The sequence below is a fragment of the Theropithecus gelada genome, chromosome 1, assembly GCF_003255815.1.
Source record: "Theropithecus gelada isolate Dixy chromosome 1, Tgel_1.0, whole genome shotgun sequence".
Classification (NCBI taxonomy): Eukaryota; Metazoa; Chordata; class Mammalia; order Primates; family Cercopithecidae; genus Theropithecus; species Theropithecus gelada.
The window spans coordinates 203,391,814-203,414,750 of record NC_037668.1 but is presented as its reverse complement, the minus strand read 5'-3'; the positions used below and the strand labels follow the sequence as shown (position 1 = coordinate 203,414,750).

The 22,937-nt window shown below is 43.2% G+C and overlaps 1 protein-coding gene across 1 annotated transcript in view; it reads left to right on the top strand.

The window, feature by feature from the left end:
- TAF5L (TATA-box binding protein associated factor 5 like) overlaps positions 1-14,085 on the top strand; it is a 33,070-nt gene extending 18,985 nt beyond the window's left edge. Inside the window, exons 4-5 of the mRNA XM_025368662.1 lie at positions 4,294-5,018; positions 12,109-14,085. Coding sequence (XP_025224447.1) covers positions 4,294-5,018; positions 12,109-12,906 — 1,523 coding nt within the window. The 3' untranslated portion in view covers positions 12,907-14,085. The remainder of the gene's footprint in view (positions 1-4,293; positions 5,019-12,108) is intronic.
- The last annotated feature ends 8,852 nt before the right edge of the window (positions 14,086-22,937 follow it).

Below are 22,937 nucleotides of genomic sequence, written 5' to 3'. Positions count from 1 at the left end.
GGAGGAAGAAGTGGCAATGGCTCAGACTTTAAGACTGGAGTGGAGATGAAGGTTTATTGAAAAGATATAAGTCAGAAGGGTTTATGTTTTTTAAATTGTCATGACAGTGGCATCCTACTGCATAGCTTGCAGTGAGAAATTTGAGGCTAGGATTTAGGAGAAAGGTAAAGACTTGTGATAAAGAATGTGTAGCATCAGCTATATGGAGATGCAAATTAAAAGTCTTAAGAAATGATAAAATCTCAAAGGAAGATACTAGGGAAAGATATAAGAGTATCTGTATCTGTATCCACCTGAATGTATTTTTCCTCCACAGGTTGTCTGTAGATGAGAGATTCTGTGAGCTCACCTGTTGCCATAGGTCCTTTCTTCAGGAGGTGTAGTGGGAAGAACACAGACTTTGGAGTCAAGCAACCTCTGGATTTGAACCAGGGCCAGCTGTGACTCTTAAACATGATCATGAATGTAAAGTGCCTGCCTCCTAGGAGGCACACACCCAGTGTTAATTCTTTAGAGTGAAATGAGCATTTGAGGATTGACAGGAGGAAGAGGAACCAAAAAGGGAGTGATGGCAGGACCAAGTAGTGTTGGATTTCAGAATAAAGGACAGAGGAGTGCCAGTCAGTAGAGCCAAACCCTGAAGAAAGGTAGAGGAGAATGAGGACCAACAGGATTAGTTTTGTTTAATTTAGTAGATACTAAATTAAACAATTTCCGTGGACTACTAATTTCCATGAACTCGTGAAAAACTCCATTGTTCTCTCATTTACCACCAGTAGAGTTGGGCACCAGGTAGGCATTCATTACATTTCAGTGGATAGATAGAAGGAAGAAAAAGTGTACTTTCAGAGGATATGTTTGTTACTTTTGCAGTTAGAAAAAAATATATTTTAAGTGAATACACTTTCAGTAAAATATAGAGTATGTTATGATTGCAAGGGAATAATTAAAAATGGGAGTTGGAATTCTGAATCTCACCTTCTTCCAAATTGATCAATTGTTTTGTTTTATACCCAGCACACTGTTCTCTTCAGACATGAGAGAGCAATTAAGCAATTTTGAAACTATGAGCTGAAGCAACAGTGAATTTCAGTAAGTTTTAAAGTAGTACATCACTATTTCTTGATAGCTAGGTTTTTTTCTAAACTTACTCAATTAAAATGTCTCTCATTTTAGAAAATGAGCCAGAAATTCTGTTTCTAAGGAGTTGAGAACAATCCTTCATCCTAATAGAATACAAAGGAAAAAGAAGTACCAAAATCTAGTCACAGTTCTCCAAAGAAACAGAGCCAAGAGCCAACAGGATGGATATATAGAGGTTTTACTCTAAGGAATTGTTTCATGTAATTGTGGAGGCTTGGCACTTTCAAAATCAGGGCGGGCCAGCAAGCTGGAGACCCAGGAAAGAGTTAGTGTTGCAGTTCAAATCCAAAGGCTCTCTGCTGGCAGAATTCCTTGTACTAGGGGAAGATAAGTCTTTTTCTATTAAAGCCTAAACTGATTGATTGATTGATTGATTGGATGAGGCCCACCCATTTTATGGAAGGTAATATGCTTTACTCAAAGTCTGCTGACTTAAACGTATTAATCTCATCTTAAAAAGAGAAAAAAAATACCTTCACAGAAACATTTAAAATAATGTTTGACTGTGTACCGTGCCCCCCCCCCCGCCCCACCCACAGTTTGACATGTAAAAATAACCTTGCAAGTCCACTCCTTGTTAACTTGACACTCATATGCATCTCCTTATTCCATACTTAATCACCAAATAAAGAGAATAACAAGTTCATACTTCCACCTAACCTGATAAAATTATCCTGTGTACAACCAAAAAACACACTAACCTTTTCCCTAGAGGAGGATGCAAAGTCCTTGGATGATGTTTACTCCTCTCCATGATATTCTATAATTTCGATACTGTGAGGTAAGCAATACTTAATACTTAAATACTGTGATATGGAGTTAGTAATCTGGCTTGGCACAGTGGCTCACACCCTTAATCCCAGCACTTTGGGAGGCTGAGGTGGGTGGATCACTTAAGGTCAGGAGCTCAAGACCAACCTGGCCACCATGGTGAAACCCCATCTCTACTAAAAAAAAAAAGAAAAAAAGATACAAAAATTAGCTGAGCATGGTGTCACATGCCTGTAGCTACTTGGGAGGCTGAGGCAGGACAATCATTTGAACCCAGGAGGCAGAGGATGCAATGAGCCAAGATCACGCCTCTGCACTCCAACCTGGGCACCAGAGTGAGACTCCATCTGAAAAAAATAAAGTCAGTAATCCGATGTTATATGATAAGGGGACAAGAAAGGAAAGAATACAAAGATACTTGCTTTTTGTATATCTATATATAGATATTCACACCCAAACATTCATAACAAAATAAGAAATACAACAATTACAGTCCTCATTTCTGTAACTGGTCACATGGCGGTAGCTGGTATTCGTGGCTGCCTCCTTCCACTACCCATTCTGTATTCCCTTTGCACTCATCTTGCAAGCTGATCATGGTTTACCTGGTGACCCAAACCTTCATTCTTCAGGTGCGTGGACCATTCACAGTCCTGTATGGATTGTTGTCATTTTCATCGACCGTAATCACAGGGCAGGGTATGGAGATGTCCTAAGGGATCTCCTTAAGCCAGACATACTCCTCCTTACCTCCATTGTGTAGTAGTTCCAATTCCTCTTGGGCAGGATCAATCACCCCAGCTAACACTGTAACTCCTTTCCTTGTCTATTGATTCAGAGGTGTGAGGAGCCCAAAGTGGCTGGGTAGCTGTCTTAACTTCCAGTTCAGTGGGACGGTTGTAATTTTTCATCTTGTAAATAATGTATTTGAGTTGGGTTACATTTATTCTAAAATGCATATTATGAATATTGTACAGCAGATTCATTCACCTTGTGATAAAGTGAAATAGGGTGTTAAGCAGAAATAACGTGCAGATGTCTTTTATCATCAAATTAGGGGGCAAGATTCACTGATGCAGTATTCCTCAGTCTTAAACCCTGTATTGATGTCTTTTCATTAAAAAAAAAAAATGCTACCAAAACATAAGTGCTGACTTAAAACATTTTTATTTTGATTTATTTAAATATGTACAAACATTATACTAGATATAAAACCTTTATGGTTATTATATTTCTTTACGAAACCCAGACTCATTACAGATAAGGAACAAGCAAAACTTCAAAAGCAGTAAAGTTGAAAATAACACTGAGTGAATGTAACGAATGGATTTTGCCAGAACTAACTTGCTGCTGCAAGCAGGCATCTGGACAGCACTGGTGACTGTGATGCGGGCTGGTCTCAGCTCCCTGAGGGGCTTCTGCCCTGCAGAGGCCCTGCTCTCTCCCCACTGTGTATGAATCACATCGAAGCCTTTGCTCCCTCACAGCGTGCCTTGAGCACTTATTTAGGTGTCAAATATACCTCTGTTCTTTTCTCATTCACCCATGAATTCAAGCTGTACACCTTTTAAATAACATTCTCTGTCTTATAGTTTCATGGTGCTAAACTCTCAAATTAGTAAGTAGTTGAGTCTTAATGACATAAAATGGTCTTATTTGTAAATTATCACTGCAAAAGAGAATTTGTTAACCAGCAAAATCAGAATGAATATGCTGATGAGACAATTGTGGATAAAGACTGTCATGTTAACATGGGACACGCTAGCCTGTATAGCCAGACATGTTAATGAACCCACTAAAGTAAGTGCTTTGATTTTACTTGAGACAGTGGATGCCAGACGTAATTACAAAACACAAACTAGAGCACTAAAATCACTTGTCAGTACTTAACTTGTTAAGCGGACATCCAGATAATTCTGAATATACTGTGTGTTAATTATTTTTTTACATTATCATCAAGTTAAACATTGTGAAGAACTCAGTCTTCCAAGAATATATCCAAGTACCCTCAGATATCTGAGGTCCCCAATTTGAAGAAACACTAATGTATTAGGAAAAAATACTAAATCTTGAAGACCTGGGTACAAGCCACTGTATTATTGTGAACTCTGGCAAGTCACTTAACCACTCTGGGCATTGAATTCCTGAGTTGTGCCCCGCTTCAGGCCCTGATTTGCTGGACTTCAGAGTTCATGCTCTTTCTTCAATCAAAAGGCCTTGAAATTCCAGAATCCTGTGTTGGGCTTATAGTTCAATCAGTACTCTTAAAAATGGGGTCCTGGCAAGAAAGCATTATGTGATGGTGGTGATCCCCAGGAGGGATCACATTATTCTGTAAGATTATGCTGATTATAAAGCCCTCGTTTTCTTTCATTATAGATTCTGATTCCCAGCATAGCCACGAAGTGATGCCTCTCCTCTATCCTCTCTTTGTCTACCTCCATCTCAACCTGGTCCAAAACAGTCCGAAGAGCACAGTGGAAAGTTTTTACAGCCGCTTCCATGGAATGTTTCTGCAGAATGCTAGCCAGAAGGATGTCATTGAGCAGCTACAGACCACTCAAACCATCCAGGACATCCTGTCTAACTTCAAGCTTCGAGCATTCCTAGATAACAAGTACGTGGTCCGTCTCCAAGAAGACAGCTACAACTACCTTATCCGCTACCTCCAAAGTGACAACAATACTGCCCTGTGCAAAGTCCTCACCTTACATATTCATCTTGATGTGCAGCCTGCCAAGAGAACAGACTATCAGCTATATGCCAGTGGCAGCTCCTCCCGCAGTGAGAACAACGGTTTGGAGCCCCCTGACATGCCCAGCCCTATTCTGCAGAACGAGGCTGCCCTAGAGGTCTTACAGGAGAGCATTAAGCGTGTCAAGGATGGGCCTCCCTCCCTCACTACCATCTGCTTCTATGCCTTCTATAACACAGAGCAGCTGTTGAACACTGCAGAAATCTCCCCCGATAGCAAGCTGCTTGCTGCTGGGTTTGACAACTCCTGTATAAAACTTTGGAGTTTACGATCCAAGAAGTTAAAATCAGAGCCCCATCAAGTAGACGTGTCCCGCATCCATTTGGCTTGTGATATTCTGGAGGAGGAGGTATGAATACCATTTTTTTCTTCCCTGTACCTGCCTTCCTAATTTCGTTAGAATGTCCTTACAAACATGACATATCTTAGAATGGACTTCCTAATTTTCCTCATCCTACAGCAGAAGCCACACTAATGCCATGTAACCTGTAGCCATTGAATTCCTGCACACGCCTAACCTAAGATGCAAAAACAATTTATAGCAACATTAACTTAACGTTATTAGTGAATGGTCAGTATTTATACTATGTGAAATGTGGATAACAACACTAAGCCTAATGAAAGAACTTTAGCTAATATTGACTTTAGCTGAGATTTGCAGTAAATATACTCTTATGTGTGTGCACATTTGCTCAGGCGTAAATAATCGGTAGTAGGATAACTGAGTCGAAGGGCCTGCATTGTAAACTATAATGAATATTATTTTCCCCACAGAAGGTTGTGCCATTTCACAGTGTCAGCAACAGTAGTAAGAACACTGGCGTCCCTGCACCCTCAGCACACTGGATGGTATTGGCTTTCTGAGGCCAGTGCATATCCTGTGGCTCGATGTACCACAGGGTGTTCCCAGACCCCACTTGGAGAAGTAACACAAGAAGTAGAGTTGCCAGCTCCCCCGTCAGTCAGTGTTCAATCTTGTTTGACTTGTAACGGTTTAGGACAGTCATTGAAAAGGGCAGGTGCAGCTTGGGTTTCAGGTCACCAAAATTCACTGCCTTAGAAAAAATGTGGGCCAAGGAAGATAGAAATTAAACTTCACAGAATTAACTTTCCTTCAGAGTGGCCCTTTTTCAGGACCACTGGCTGTGGGCCAAAATATTTTTGTCTTATCACCACTGACATTCAGGTAGCTTTGCCTCACATTACTTTGGATGAAAAATTCTTTACACAATGTTGAAAAATTAAGGAGCAAAAAAATCAGTCTAATTAAATTACAGTTAATGATAAGGATGTTAAGAATATCGGGTACCCTAAATTAAACCAGTGTTTTCCTGTTCCTGTTTTCTGAGTCTGCTTCCAGTTAGGATGGCCTTTGAATTTTTGATTCTTGCAACCAAGACAGTGTAATTGAAGGATTTCTTTATGATAAGTAAAGAGCCTAGATTCCTGTGTAGAAGCTTTACTAGAATTTTATGGTACTCTCCAAAATATTTTTTATTACATTTGTATTTGAATTTTCAAACATCTCTTTTCCTTGGAGACAGTTCTCTTTTTGGGAGTTCTGATAAAACTGAGGAATACTGCCTGCATTTGCTTTCAGTTTTCTGTAAATACAAAAAATAATTATTTATACTGACCTTATTAGCTTTGATGATACAGAGTGGATATTCTGTGCATTAAAAATTAATATTAAGGAAGATAGCATTATGATATCTGATAACAGTAGACCAAAATAAAACATTTTAAGACTCTGGCCACTACTGATAACTAGCTCTGTGACTTGTCCTGTGTATATTTCCGGGTATCAGGAGTGTATCTGAAGACTCAGAAGTGAGGAACCGCATGCGGAATTCCAGGAACTGAAAGAAATTAAGTTATGGCTGGAGTTAGGAGAGGGGCTAAGACAGGAAGTGATGTGGTGATACTGTCTTATATGAGCAATTACGGCAGCCAAACTAGAGTAGTGGCAGTGGCAAAGGAGTCATGGACAGACTAGAGGAGAGCTCAGTTATACGATTACTGTAGGGGATAAGGGAGAGGAAGCATCAATGGTGACATTTGTGTTTCAGGCTTAAACAGTTGGATGTCCCATCAAGAAGAGAGCAAAAGATGTCATTGGAATGGTGGTTTTGTTTAAGCATTTCTGGCTTTCCATCCTTGTTCGTACTGAAAGTACTATAGATGCTAGCTAGCCTCTGCCTTTTTTAAGAATAAACTTTTTTTTTTAAACTTAAGAACTAAAGCTGAGATTCTCCTATTCTGTTGTTGAGGGGCTTCCTGCATGGGATTTCTGCATGCCGCCCATTTTATCACAGCAATTTGGGAAGTTTTCTTTTTGGTTTCTGACAAGTATTTGGGGGGGAAGCCAGGCATAAATTAGTTATGATAGTTGGTGTTTAATGTTTCTCCAGTGAAAATTTGGACTTTTCTTTTTCCCTTGTAGAGTGCATAATTAAAACAGACTATTATTTTGAAACGAAAGATTGAATATTTAAAAAAAAAAGAGAGACTCTTAATACAGGAGCCACAAACTCATATAACTAGAGAAACCAAAGAGGTAAAAGCAAGTGGTGATGCCACATGGATTAATGAGATGATAGAAAGTACAAAATCACTATGTAAGTCAGATTAAAAAGCCAGCTTGCACTCTCTGCTTTCATCTTTTTGAAGCAATAACTATTACATAAATCAGTGAATACAGTATTTCAACAGTATTTGAAATGGTGTTCACACCCAGCAATTCCACTTCCAGACATATATCCAAGAGAATGGAAAACATGTGCACACAGGCACTTGTACATGAATATTCATGGAAGCATTATTCACAATAGCCAAAAAATGGAAACAGTCCAAATGGCCATCAAGATGAATGAATAAATAAAAGGTAGTGTGTGCATACAGTGGAATATTATTTGCCCATAAAAAGAAATGAAGCACTGATGCAGGCTGCAACATGGATGAACTTGAAAACTTTATGCTACGTGAAAGAAGCCAGTCATAAAAGGTCACCTACTGTTATTCCTTTCATAGGAAATACCCAGATAGGCACTTCCATAGAGACAGAGAGGAGAGGAGTGGTTGCCAAGGGCTGGGCAAGGAGAATAAGAGTGACCGCTAATGGGTGTGGCATTTCTTTGTGAGGTAATGAAATGTTCTGTATTAGATAGTGGTGATCATTGCACAACTCTGTGAATGTACTAAAAATCATTGAACTGTACACTTTGAAACAATTATATAGTATGTAATTATATCTCAGTTTAAAAAAAAAAGGAAAACAGTAACTAAAATCTTCTATGTAAGCATAAAATTTTCTGTTAATTATGCCAAATAAAACTGAATTCACAGCACTGTCCTGTAGCTTCTGTTGTCTCCCACTCGAAGATCATCTAGGTTAACCTTTGGAAAGGTGTTAAGTGACATAGCAGTCCCTTGCTTTTCACCTTGGTATGAGCAGCCCTCCTCCTGTTTCAGACACTGAGATGAAAAGTGAAACCTTCATTCTCCATCTTTTGTTCTATATGAAATGGAGATAGAAATGATATCTGGCCGGGTGCAGTGGCCCACGCCTGTAATCCCAGCACTTTGGGAGGCTGAGGCAGGTGGATCATAAGGTCAGGAGTTCAAGACCAACCTGGCCAAGATGGTGAAACCCCATCTCTACTAAAACAAAAATTAGCCGGGCGTGGTGGCGGGCACCTGTAATCCCAGCTACTCAGGAGACTGACGCAGGAGAATCGCTTGAACCTGGGCGGCAGGGGTTGCAGTGAGCCGAGACCGCACCACTGCACTCCAGCCTGGGTGATAGAGTGAGACTCCGTCTCAAAAAAAAAAAAAAAAAGAAATGATGTCCAACCTTTACCCCTGTTGATTGATACCTATGTATTTTTAATCTTTAAGCAACATGGCAAAACCACAGAGATACCAAACCAAGGATTTGCTCTTCTTTCTTTTCAGCTATGTGTGCTACCCTCACCACTACCAGCACCTACCACCTTAACTCAGCAATAAAACAGCTGTGTGCAATTCATTTATATGTCTGGTGGTTTTCCCCTCAATCTGGTCTTCTTTAGGTTTGAAAAGTAAAGAAGGCAATATTAGCATCAATACTCAATTCTATAATCTGTGTATAAAATTGTCATTTAGATTAATGCTATCCAATGGGAATATGGTGTGAGCCTTATAGTAATTTAAATTTTTCTAATAGCCACATCTAAAAAGGTTAAAAATTTGTTAAAATTAATTTTAATGATGTATTTCATTCAAACTAATATGAACAAATTATTTCAGCATATAAGCAATATAAAAAAATTATTCATGAAATCTGTTACATACATCTCTTTTGGTCCTAAGTTTTAGAAATCTGATACGTATTTTACACGAACAGCACATGTCGATTCATGCTAGCCAGTATCCAGCTTTTCTGTTCTAGTTCAGGCTGCTGTCATCTCTCACGTAGGTAGCAGTAATTCACTTGCTTCCAAGTCTGATCCACTCACAAGTCCAGCCAAATTTTATGTCTTCCTGTTCCACTGACAGCTAATGAGAGAATAGATGGAGGCTAAATTCCAGACCCCAAGAAAGGACCCCTGGTCTGGGGGAAACGTGAGTGTGAGCTCTGAGGTAGTTGGAGCCACCGAGTCCAGGAGCAGACAGCCATAACAAATCTGAGGTTTTAGGGACTCCATAGTCCAGAGCAAGGGCAGCAAACTACAGCACAAGAGGGCGTGAGATGATACGTGATCTCTTTCTGTTTATTTTTCTTTTTAAATTTCTATTTCATGTATGTTTCATAATGTACATAATAAGATTTATTATTACATGAATTTGCTTTACAAATTAAACATTTCTATTTGGGATGCATACCCAATTACTGTGGAGTATTCAGGCTGAATCGTAGGGTATGGTATTATCCTGTCGGCAGGAGAGAGAAGTGAGAACCCATGGGGTTGGGCCCTTGTAAATCAGCTGCTCGACTGCACTGAGGCCCGCGTGGTACTGGTTGAGCCACACAGAAAATGTGGCTGGGTTATTTTAAGCTGTGGTCCTGGCAGAGGGCTGACAGTGATAGCCAGCAGGAACATTCTGGTTTCTCCATTCCTTGGTCTACAGAGTCAGCTGGGCGCGTTTCCACCAGCCCGGGACTATCATCAAGATCCCTGGGGAGCGCCAGCTGTACTCCCAGCCCATGCTCCTAGCCTATGCACCTCTCCATCTCCAACTGTGATGCCTTCACCACTGCGGAGGTGAAGGCCACTTCCATAGCTTCTTGTTCCAAATGAAGACCACTTACCCCTCAGAGGCAGTAACATGTCCTTTAATTCACAGTTAACTTTCAAAGGATCTTTGTTTAATTCATCTGGTGTCATTTTTGTTCCCACAGCCTTTATATAAACTTTCTGGTGTAGAGCAGTGAGTCATTCTTGAAATTTTAAAGTGTTGTTGTAACTTCTTTGGAAAGGAAAATTACTAATATTTTTGGTAGCACTCAGTAGAACCTTCAGCTCCCAAATACTTATGTATTTTTAATGTTGAGTGTTTGGAATAGCCATGTTGAATATTCATGAACATCAGTGTTTATTTTCTCTCAACTTTTTCTTAAATATGTACACATGGGAGGCATTCATTTTATTTTGAATTTAACCATTTTCAAGTAGGAAAAAAAGGGTGCCCTTTTCTTATACAAGAACCTAAGGCTGCCGCAATGAACCAACAAAGCTGACTGGTTCAGGAATCTTCATCATACTCCTTTCTTCTGGTATTTAATTAAAACCCATTTTAATTGATGAATTCTGGGACAGAAGAGACAGCTGTAGTTTTGAGGAGTTTATCTGTGAGGGAATAAAGGGAAATGAATTTTGAAAACAGATGGTATACTTGTAGGGAGGGGACCAAGAAAGGGGACCCTTTCCGAGTACCATTAGTTGCCGTCTTTTCTGTCCTCACACACAGGAAATTATTTTGAAGAATCACATGAATCGCTTGGCTTTGCTTAAAGCACTTCTGAATCCACTCCTTGTTTGGTTACTTTGGGGGAAATGTTTTTTGAGACCCTCCAGAAAGTCACTTTAAAAACTTCATTCTGATTTATTTTGAGACACCAAGCAGTTTGTGGCTGGTCACCAGGCAGTGGGGGCTGTGATTTACTAGTAACTGTACCTTTCTAGCTTACTGTTAATTATTAAAACATCCAGGTTTTATTTTGGCTAAACTCCTCTGATGGTTCTGGGTTTTGTTTGTTTGTATTTGTTTTTGTTTTGGGTTTTTTTTTGGCACAGGGTCTCACTCTGTCCCCCAGGCTGGAGTGCAGTGGTGCCATCAAAGTTCACTGCAACATGGACTTCCCAGGCTCAAGGGCGCCTCCTACCTTAGCCTCCCAAGTGTCTGGGACCACAGGCATGCGCCACCATGCCCAGCTAATTTTTTAAATTTTTTTGGTAAAGAGTTTCCCTATATTGCCCAGGCTGGTCTCCAACTCCTGAGCTCCAGTGATCCTCCCGCCTTGGCGTCCCAAAGTGTTGGGACTACAATGCGAGCCACCATGCCTGAACTAATAGTTGTGTGTTAATACTAACGTGAGGCTGTGCGCGGTGGCTCACGCCTGTAATCCCAGCACTTTGGGAGGCCGAGGCGGGTGGCTCACCTGAAGTCGGGAGTTCGAGACCAGCCTGACCAACATGGAGAAACCCCATCTCTACTAAAAATAAAAAATTGGCCAGGCGTGGTGGCACATGCCTGTAATCCCAGCTACTTGGGATGCTAAGGCAGAAGAATCGCTTGAACCCAGGAGGCGGAGGTTGTGGTGAACCAAGATCACAACGTTGTACTCCAGCCTGGGCAACAGAGCGAAACTCCGTCTGAAAAAAAAACAAAACTCTTGAAGTGATACCACATCTGCCTTCATGTGTTGCATGCATCATTAACCCCCATCATGGGAGTAAGGGACTAATGTCAGGACTTGACAAAATATTGTTGTCAGTTAAATGGAGTAAAAACAGAGAGCAGTATGGCTTATAAAGCAGCTAAAACTGACGGATGAAGGCAATGCCCATAGAATAGAAGAATCTAAGAGCCTCACAGAAATTCGAAAGTAAACATTTTCAAATGGCACGCATCAGGAGTAACCATACAAACTATCCTCAATCGAAGGGTAAGGTCCACAGTCATCACTCTGTAATGGCCTTGCATTTCTGCATCTTTTAATCTGATATAGTCTGAGCTGCAAGGTGAATTTCAGGAGAGCAATTTGTAAGTCGTAAGAGACTTTTATTCAGTTATGAGTTATCTTCCTGGGGCAAGGCCACTGTCATTTGCTGGATAGATGCTATTTCCCAAGCAGTCTCAGTTCTCTGCTTTTTTTTCTCCTGGACTTGTTTTCCTTGTCAGACCACTGAACGTTTTTTTCTTGTGTTTATTTTCCCACCCTACCCCAATGTTCCCAGGATGATGAGGATGATAATGCAGGCACAGAGATGAAGATACTGCGGGGACACTGCGGACCAGTGTACAGCACGAGGTTCCTCGCGGACAGCTCAGGGTTGCTCTCTTGTTCTGAAGACATGTCCATCAGATACTGGGATCTGGGGAGTTTCACCAACACTGTGTTGTACCAAGGACATGCCTATCCTGTGTGGGATCTGGACATCAGTCCATATAGCCTGTACTTCGCCAGCGGGTCCCACGACCGCACCGCCAGGCTGTGGTCATTTGATCGGACGTACCCGCTGAGGATATATGCAGGACACCTGGCAGATGTGGACTGTGTCAAATTCCACCCTAATTCAAACTACTTGGCCACGGGCTCAACCGACAAGACCGTCCGGCTGTGGAGCGCTCAGCAGGGGAACTCGGTGAGGCTTTTCACAGGCCACCGCGGCCCCGTGCTTTCTCTAGCCTTCTCTCCCAACGGTAAGTACTTGGCATCTGCTGGCGAGGACCAGCGGTTGAAGCTGTGGGACTTGGCCTCTGGGACCCTTTATAAAGAGCTGAGAGGCCACACAGACAATATCACCAGCCTCACCTTCAGTCCAGACAGCGGCTTGATTGCCTCTGCCTCCATGGACAACTCGGTGCGCGTCTGGGACATCAGGAACACTTACGGCAGTGCACCTGCCGACGGCTCCTCCAGCGAGCTCGTGGGCGTGTACACCGGGCAGATGAGCAACGTCCTGAGCGTGCAGTTCATGGCCTGTAACCTTCTTCTGGTGACTGGAATTACACAAGAAAATCAGGAACATTAATTTTTTAACTTTGTGGGAACGGACTGGGGTAACGGTGGAAAGCCTCCAGTTGCAATCCTTTAATGAGCTGAGATTGAATCATTGACTGTGAAAGAGCCCCCTCCTCCCCTCTCTCCTGGGCCCTCCTTCCGTTCAGGTCCCCCATCACTCAGCCCCGCAGTGTTGAAGGCCAAGGTTGGGGAGGGGGGCAGAAGCGAGGCAATGATGAGTGACCAATAATTAGGATGCCCTGGAGGTCACTCACAAGTCCTCATGAAGATCCTACCGTGACCTCGCGCATGCGAGCACCTTCCTGTCTCTGCCTCATTCTCCCCATCTGACTGGGCCTGGGTTTGGTTAGAGGGTGGCTGTACAGCACCCTCAGGAGAAGCGGTGCCACAGGGGTCACGCGTGGTCCAGCCCTCGGGTGCGAGGGAAGTCCTTGTGGGCAGAGGGATGCGGGGCGGGAACGAGGAAAGGGGAGGGGATGATCCTGGCAAATAGTCTTTCCTTTTCCGTAATTACAGAGAACCAGGATTTTTTTAATTATTGTTATTATAATTATAATTATTATTATTATTGAGATGAGGAAACCTAGCACTGGCAGAGGGCACCTTCTCTGCTTTTAATCTTTCAGGTTTGACTCCTGGCACTGGCTTTGATACTTGGAATTTTGAGGTTCAGGGAATTCAGAGAATTTGGTAGCACAGTGTATTGGGAGAAAGGGAAATTTCGGGTGACAGATTGATCACTCCGGCTGACATGTTTCTGGAAGCGGGTGGGTGGGTTTGATTGAGAACATTTTGGGCTCCTGCAGTGATGGTGGGAAAGAAAAATTCTTTCCATAGCTGCACTTCTCTTAATAATTCTCTCCCCTCAAAAGAAAGATTATGATAAAGAATAATTTGGAGTAATAAGTAACAAGATAGAATTAGAAAAATGTTGAATTTCCGAATCACCATTCAGAGGTGTGGCTTTTTCCACGTCTTTTTCTCCTGCAATGAACTGCTCCCACGTCCTGCACTGCAATACCAGTCTAATGAACACTTTGTGAAATGAATCGTAAGTATGTACGCACGCATATCAAACTATGCTCTGAGGATAAAGCAAGTTCTAATTTGTGGAAAAAGGATTAAATATTTCTGTTTTCTGAAAAGAGTTATTTTGTATTTTGTTTTCTATTAAAATGTATTTAGTTTCAAAAAAAAAAAAAAAGTGTTGGCATCTCATTTCAACTCAGAGGACAGGCGCGTGAGTGTTCCGTCCTGGGATGGTATACCTCTCACCTCTCCTCAGGGCAATAACCCATCGGTTACCTAGGCCACACTGTCCCCAACGAAGGTCATTTTTATCTGTTCTTGGATTCTGTTTAGCTTACTTTGAATCATGATTCCCTTAGTATTCACTTGGATTATTGATGGCATTTAATGCTATTTGTACATCCAAGATTGATAGTTGCTGACTGGAGACAACATGTATTTTACCATCTAGAGTCATTTGATGAGATCCTACTTCCCGCTTCCTTCAAAGACCCCACTATAAAATCTCCAAGGGGCATAAGAACTGGGCTGTTAAATAAATTCAAACTATGTATAGAACAATTCCAGATAAAGGACTCATTCAAAGTAAAGTGAACTTCAAAACATAATTTTCTCAGCCGGGTGTAGTGGCTCACATTTGTAATCCCAGCACTTCAGGAGGCTAAGGAGGGCAGATCACCCAAGGTCAGGAGTTTGACACCAGCCTGGCCAACATGGCGAAACCTCGTCTCTACTAAAAATACAAAAATTAGCCTGGCGGGCGCCTGTAATCCCAGCTACTCAGAAGGCTGAGGCAAGGAGAATCACTTGAATCTGGGAGGCAGAGGTTGCAGTGAGCCAAGATCAAATCACCGCACTCCAGCCTGGGAGACAGAGCGAGCCTGTCTCAAAACAAACAAACAAACAAAAAAAACCAGTTTTCTGACAAGGACACCAAGAATCATTAAGAAATTAAGTAGGGAGACTAGAATTCTAGCCAGTTTTTTTTTACTTGAACCTACAACGCCGATTAATCAGAAATGTTTCTTATTTATAAAATCCATGTATTTGAGACACTGGAAGAAGGGTCCTTTGGTAGTAGCCTGATGGCATCACCGTCCATGTGTTCTGCAAGTAAAGCCTGGTGTTCAAATGTGTTCTGATCTGCAATAAGCAAACTCTTAGGCGAGATGCTGTGGTATATTACCAGAAACAACAAAATCTCTAAGTTGGACGGAATTATTCTCTGAAGTGAAGGTATATCTCTGACAGGATGATTTGGAAAGGTTTTGTGTGTGGGGGGCGGTTAGTGCAGAATCTCCATTAAACACAAACTGTATGAGATGAGTCTTCACCTCACCAGTCATGTCCATACCTTGTGATTTAACTTCAAGTTCTTCATGAGCATAGTGGGCTTTGCGTTTTTTTAAAGGAACATATTTTAATGTAGGATAATTTGACTTTATAGACTGCCCATCAAAACTCTCCCAAATTCCTATAAGTATCAAGAGGGATGTGTGCATGTGCCTGTGTCCACTCGAGTGCTTGAAGGTGCGGTCACACTCTAGAGATTGCACTCTTTTCTCCAAAGGGTAGGCGTTTGGGACTTGCACCGTTTTGTAGACGACATACTTAATGCGCAGCAATGCTCTGTTACTCTTCCACGTCTGACATGGAATAGTCACAGGTCTTGAATATGCTCCATAGATTCAGTATCCTTAAGTTCTAGCAGGAGGGTATAGCCATAGATATAGAAAGATATTTTTTAAAAACCTCCAAAAAAGAAGTAAGGATATTTAATAAGCATGTAGGTAGTACTTACCATGGGCCAGAAACTGCTCCAAGAGGTTTATGAAAATTAACTTATTTTATCTCAAAAACCCTCTGAAGGGAGTGTATTTTTATCCCCGTTTCACAGATGAGGAGTCCGGGGTGCTGAAGGATTAAGTCACTTGCCAAGCGTCACAGCTGGTCGTCGAGGAGGCCAGATTTTAACCTGGGCATTCTGGCTGCAGAGCTCCTGCTTTTGTCCCTACTCTGTTGTCTCCCTTCATTTCTGCAGTACCAGGTAAAGACGGAACTGAGGTTAGGAGTAACCAAAGGTTCCCGGCCAAAGTTACAAGACTTTTGCTTCCCTCTGCCCAATAAACTAGCAGAAACAAGCAGGATTAGGACCTGGCAGTAAGAACAGACCTAAATAATATATGGCTAAAAGAAACTTCAAGCCATACGCAGTGGCTCATGCCTGTAATCCCAGCACTTTGGAGGCCAAGGCGGGCAGATCACCTGAGGTGAGGAGTTCGAGACCAGCCTGGCCAACATGGTGAAACCCTGTGTCTACTAATATTAAAAAATGAGCTGGGCCCACGTGGTGGTGCATGCCTATAATCCCAGCTACTTGGGAGGCTGAGGCAGGAGAATCACTGGAACCCGGGAGGCGGAGGTTGCAGTGAGCCGAGATCATGCCACTGCACTCAACAGAGCGAGATTCCATCTCAAAAAAAAAAAAAGAGAGAGAAACTTCAGAATATTTTGTTATTCTGAACCACAACGATAAATCTCTGAAATGTGTATAAGGTGAGGAAGTGTTTAAGCAGCTGAGGCCAGGCATGGTGGCTCACACCTGCAATCCCAGCACTTTGGGAAGCTGAGGCAGGATTACTTGAGCCCAGGAGTTCAAGACCAGCCTGGGCAACATAGTGAGACCCTATCTCTACAAAAAATTTTTTTAAAATAGTAGGGCGTGGTGGCTCACTACTGTGGTCCCAGCTACTTGGGAGGCTGAACTGGAAGGATCACATAAGCCTGGGAGGTTGAGCCTGCAGTGAGCCATGATGACACCACTGCACTCCAGCCTGAGAGACAACACAAGACCCTGTCTCGAAAAACAAAATTTTTAATAAAATGTGAAAATAACCAGCTGAAATTTCTTAGAATGACAGACTCAGAAAATCGGACTGTAATGTTAATTTAGCAAGACTGGCCACATGGAAGAAAATTAAAGCAATGAATAAAGATGAAACGGAACAATTTAAAGTTTTTGTATTCAAGATTCAGCTTCTAAGGATATGATTACCACCTTTCTGTTTGTTTTATTTACATGTTTAAAATGTCTTGGTGGCATAAGAAAATGTATTGAGCATGGTAGGCTTCTGATTTTGTTATTGCCCAGATTGGTGTTTTAAGTGTATGGATTAAAAGATTAGTCTGTGCTTCAACTTGGCTCTCAGTCACATATTTTAGAAAGGTATTCATTATCTACCCAGCCCAGACCAAAAATTCTTCTTTTTTTTTTTTTTTTTTTTTTTGAGACAGAGTCTTGCTGTGTCACCCAGGCTGGAGTCTAGTGGCGTGATCTCAGCTCATGCAACCTCCACCTCCCTGGCTCAAGCAATTCCGCTGCCTCAGCCTCCCGAGTAACTGGGATTACAGGTGTGCACCACCATACATGGCTGATTTTTTGTAATTTTAATAGAGACAGGATTTCACCATGTTGGCCAGACCAGTCTCGAACTCTTAACCTCAGTCAACCCACCTGCCTCGGCCTCCCAAAGTGCTTGGATTACAGGAATGAGCCACCGCACCTGGCCAAAAATTCGTATTATTGACACCTACATAGCAGCAAAGTGAGTCTGAAACTGCATTGTGCTAAACAGAAAGTCTCTATTATAAAATTTAAGGAACACACTTTTTTTTTTGGAAGCGAAGTCTCACTCTGTCACCCAGGCTGGAGTGCAGTGGCATGATCTTGGCTCACTGCAACCTCTGCCTCCCGGGTTCAAGCAATTCTCCTGCCTCAGCCTCCCAAGCAGCTGGGATTACAGGCATGTACAATCACACCTGGCTGATTTTTGTATTTTTAGAAGAGACGGGGTTTCATCATGTTGGCCAGGCTGGTCTCAAACTCCTGACCTCAGGTGATCCACTTGCCTCAGCCTCCCAAAGTGTTGGGATTATAGGTATGAGCCGCCATGCCCGGCCAGGAACACAAATGTTTCTTGCCAATTTGACCAATTGAAGGACAATGTATTAACTTAGCTATGATCGACTGAAATCTCTAAAAGAAATATTTATTTAATCTTTTTTTGAGACAGAATCTCACTCTGTCTGTCCAGACGAGTACAGTGGTGTGAACACGGCTCATTGCAACCTTCGTCTCCTAGACTCAAGTGATCCTCCCACCTCAGTCTCCCAAGTAGCTGGGACCACAGACTTGCACACCATGCTAGGCTAATTTTTTAAATTTTTAAAATTTTGTAGAAATGAGGTCTCTCACTATATTGTCCAGGCTGGTCTCAAACTCCTGGGCTCAAGCAGTCCTCCCACCTCAGTCTCCCAAAGTGCTGGGATTATAGGCCTGAGTCACTGCACCTAGCCTAAAAGAAATTTGCATATAAGAAATGTGAGCTTCTACTATGAGTGGACATTGTATCCATGGGTAGAAATATAGTGGAAAGCAAAACTGATATAGTCCCTGACTTGAGTTTATAGTTTAGAGAGGGAGGCAGGTTTTTGTTTTTGCTTTTGTTTGTTTGTTTGTTTTTTGAGATGGAATTTTGCTCTTGTCACCCAGGCTGTAGTGCGATCTTGGCTCACTGCAACCTCCGCCTCCCAGATTCAAGCTATTCTCCTGCCTCAGCCTCCCAAGTAGCTGGGATTACAGGTGCACACCACCACGCCTGGCTAATTTTTGTGTTTTTAGCAGAGACGGGGTTTCACCATATTGGTCAGGCTGGTCTTGAACTCCTGACCACAAGTGATCCACCTGCCTCGGCCTCCCAAAGTGCTGGGATTACAGGCGTCAGCCACCAAGCCCGGCTGAGAGACAGGTATTAATCAAAAACACCATAAAGATATAATTTCAAACTATAGTAAGTACAATCCAGTGTGTTGTGGAAATATATACCAGGGGATCTAATTTAGATTAAGTATTCAAAGAAGGCTTCTCTGAGGAAGTAGTAATTAAGCTTATACCTGGAGGATAAGTAGGAGTTAGTCAGGCAGAGTTGAATGGCGTGCAGAACCCAAAATGAGAAAGAGACTGGTGCACTCAAAGAAGCCCAGTGGGACTGAGGCAGTGTAAGAGAAGGTTGGACAGTTGGCAGGGCCTTGGGCACCAGCGGGAGTTTGGTTTTATCTTCAATGGCATGGAAGCCATTGCAGGATGTTGAAGAGGACAGTGATGTGATCCAGCCTATCCCTGGGTATCACCAGTGACAGGAGGACAGAGACAGCAGATTTACAACCGCAATTCCACTTTAACATCAGGATAACTCAACATTCACTGAGCCTGATCTGTGCCAAACACGTCAGGGCACAGCTGATGATGGATACCAGCAGCCCGTGAGGCAATCGACTCAATGAGGCCTCCAACCAGTAACTCATAAGGACGTGAATCCTGTCACCAACCACTTGAGTGAGTTTGGATGCAGATCCTGCCCAACTGCAGCTTTCAGATGAGACCAAAGCCCTGGCTGACACCTTGATTGCAGACCTGTGGCAGGCCTGGAGGCAGAGGCTCCCAGCTCAGGCATGCCCAGATCCCTGACCACAGAAGCCATGAGGTGACCAGGTGACTCACACCTGTAATCCCAGGACTTTGGGAGGCTGAGGCAGGCAGATCCCTTGAGCCCATTAGTTTGAGATCAGCCTGGACAACCTGGTGAAACCCTGTTTCTATTTAAAAAAAAAAAAAACAAAATTGGCTGGGTGTAGTGGCATGCACCTGTAGTCCCAGCTACTTGGGAGGCTGAGGTGGGAGGATCACCTGAGCCTGGGAGGTTGAGGCCACACTGAGCCAAGATTGCACCACTGCACTTAAGCTGGGTAACAGTGAGACTCTGTCAAAAAGAAAAAGAAGGAAGGAGGGAAGGAAGGAAAGGAAGGAAGGAAGGAAGGCAGGCAGGAAGGAAGGAAGGGAAAGAAAAAGGCAGGCAGGCAGAAGTGATGAGATGCAGCAATACATAACTATCCCATCTGGCTGCACAGCCCATTCTTTTTACTGCTATGCTATAGAAAATAAAATAATTACTAATTTTTTTAAATCACTGGCAACTGTAAGGAACGTAGATTGGAGCACGTAAGAATGAGAGCAAGGAGACTGGTTACAATCGTCATAAAAGGGAGGGACAAGGGTGATGTGGATCACAAGGGAAGTGGAGAGCATGGACAGGTCCAATGAGCACTTTAGAGGTAGGATTAGCTGGACGTTGTATCAGGGTTGAATGTGGGAAGGGAGGAGAAAAAAGAATTATGGATGACCCGCATCTTTCTGTTATGAGCACCTTGGATAGGGTTGCCATGTATCATGGTGCACAACTACAGAAAAAGGAGGTTCAGGGAAATGGATCAAGAGGAGGTTCAGGGCCGGGCGCGGTGGCTCAAGCCTGTAATCCCAGCACTTTGGGAGGCCGAGACGGGTGGATCACGAGGTCAGGAGATCGAGACCATCCTGGCTAACACGGTGAAACCCCGTCTCTACTAAAAAATACAAAAAACTAGCCGGGCGAGGTGGCGGGCGCCTGTAGTCCCAGCTAATCGGGAGGCTGAGGCAGGAGAATGGCGTAAACCCGGGAGGCGGAGCTTGCAGTGAGCTGAGATCCGGCCACAGCACTCCAGCCTGGGCGACAGAGCGAGACTCCGTCTCAAAAAAAAAAAAAAAAAAAAAAAAAAGAGGAGGTTCAGGGGAAAGGATCAAGAGTTCAGTTTTCAGCTTCCTAAGTGTGAGATGCTTTGTCGGAGAACCACGTGAAGATAGCAGATAGGCACTTGGGGAGACATACCTGGAGCTCAGGAGAAGCCTGGGCTTGTGCTCATTTGGGAATTGTTTCCGTTTGAGTGCTTTTTGCTACAAGGGACCGAAATCTGACTCCAGGTGGCCTTTTTAAGTAAGGAATTTTGCTGGTTCACATAATGGAAAATCTGAGGGCTCAGGAGGGTTTCATGTGCAACTCACTATGAGCCTACCTCTGTTCCGTACCCCACCTGTGCCCTCTTCTGTGGCTGGCTTTTCCCATGGTTGTGAGAGGGCTACCAACTGCAACTAGGGCCAGTCCTCACTCATGTCTAGGGTGAGTGTGAGCTCCTGTTCTTCACTCTTAAGCACAGCCCCTTAAACCTCTCCAGTTTGGATTAGGCCTTCAGTCATTGAACCAGTCCCTGACAAGGTATAGTCATACTGGCTTATAATAAGTTGAGGGCGGTCCCCCAATCCTGACATACTAGGGGAAAAGTGAATATTGGAGTCAAGCACAATATCTTCCCCAAGAGTCACTGGCATGTAATTGGAATTTGAAGCCTTGCAAATAAATGTGATGACCAACGATAACAGGATAGAGAGAGAAGGGATAAGAACTTAGACGCATGCTGTGGAGTCCACTAAAACTCAGAGGTCAGAAAGGAGTAGCCAACAAAGGAAGAAAAACAGAAGAAGGCCATATAACTATGAGGCACTTAAAAGGGTATCCCTGTGACCTTGAAATAGGAGGAAATTTCTTTTTTGTTTTTTTCTTGAGATAGAGTTTCACTCTTGTTGCCCAGGCTGGAGTGCAATGGCGCGATCTCAGCTCACTCCAACCTCCACCTCCTGGGTTCAAGTGATTCTCCTGTCTCAGCCTCCCTAGTAGCTGGGATTACAGGCGCCTGCCACCATGCCCAGCTAATTTTTTTATTTTCAGTAGAGATGGAGTTTCACTACGTTGGCCAAGCTGGTCTCCAACTCCTGACCTCAGGCAATCCACCCGCCTGAGCCTCCCAAAGTGCTGAGATTACAGGTGTGAGCCACAGCGCCCGGATTTTGTTTGTTTTTGTTTTTTGGGGTTTTTTTGTTTTGTTTTTGACGGAGTTTTGCTCTTGTTGCCCAGGCTGGAGTGTAATGGTGTGATCTCAGCTCACTGCAACCTCCGCCTCCCAGATTCAAGCAATTCTCCTGCCTCAGCCTCTCAAGTAGCTGGGATTACAGGCATGCGCCACTACACTCGGCTAATTTTGTGTTTTTAGTAAAGACAGGACTTCTGCATGTTGGTCAGGCTGGTCTTGAACTCCCAACCTCAGGTGATCCGCTCACCTCTGCCTCCCAAAGTGCTGGGATTACAGGTGTGGGCCACCGCGCCTGGCCAGAAATTTTTAAAGAAACGAAAAAGCACTAACCAAAAGGGAAAAGATGGATTCAATTGTAAAACATCTCTTACTCAAAGACACCACAAAAAGAATGAAAAGGCATGCTACAGAATGTGAAAAGATGCTTGTAAAACACGAGCAACAGCAAACTAGTGTCTAGAGAGAGCAAGCCCAGTAGGATGTGCTGTGATTGTGGAATGTTCTGCACGTCTGCTCCTTCCTGTAGAATGTGACGTGAGGAGGGGACTGTTATGTTGTTGTGTGCCTTTGTGTAGAATGTGACTGCAGTAGAGGAATGTTCTACAGCTCTGTCCTGTCCTATAGAATGTGATGTGAGGATAGGAATGTTCTGGAGTTCTGTCCTGTCCTGCAGAATGTGCCATGAGGATGGGAATGTTCTGTAACTTCTGCTGTCCAGCAGAATAGCCACTAGCCATGTGTTGCTACTGAGCACGTGAAATATTGCTCATACAACTGACCAGCTGAACTTCTTATTTTATTCATTTAAATTTAACCACGTTAGGCTGGTCGCAGTGGCGCACACCTGTAATCCCAGCACTTTGGGAGGCCAAGGTGGGTGAATCACCCGAGGTTAGGAGTTCGAGACCAGTCTGGCCAGCATGGTGAAACCCCAGATCCACCAAAAAAATACAAAAATTAGCTGGGTATGATGGCACATGCCTGTAGTCCCAGCTACTTGGGAGGCCGAGGCAGGAGGATCACTTGAACCCAAGAGACAGAGGCTGCAGTAAGCTGAGATCTGTGGGTGACAGAACAGGACTCCGTCTCAAAAAAAAAAAAAAAAAAAAAAAAAGAAGGAGATGAAGAGTAGAGAGAGGTTTTGGGGTTGCAGACAATTTCAGGCAGCTGAGGGGAGCAGAGATGAAGAGATTACTGAAGGTGGCATGGAAGCAA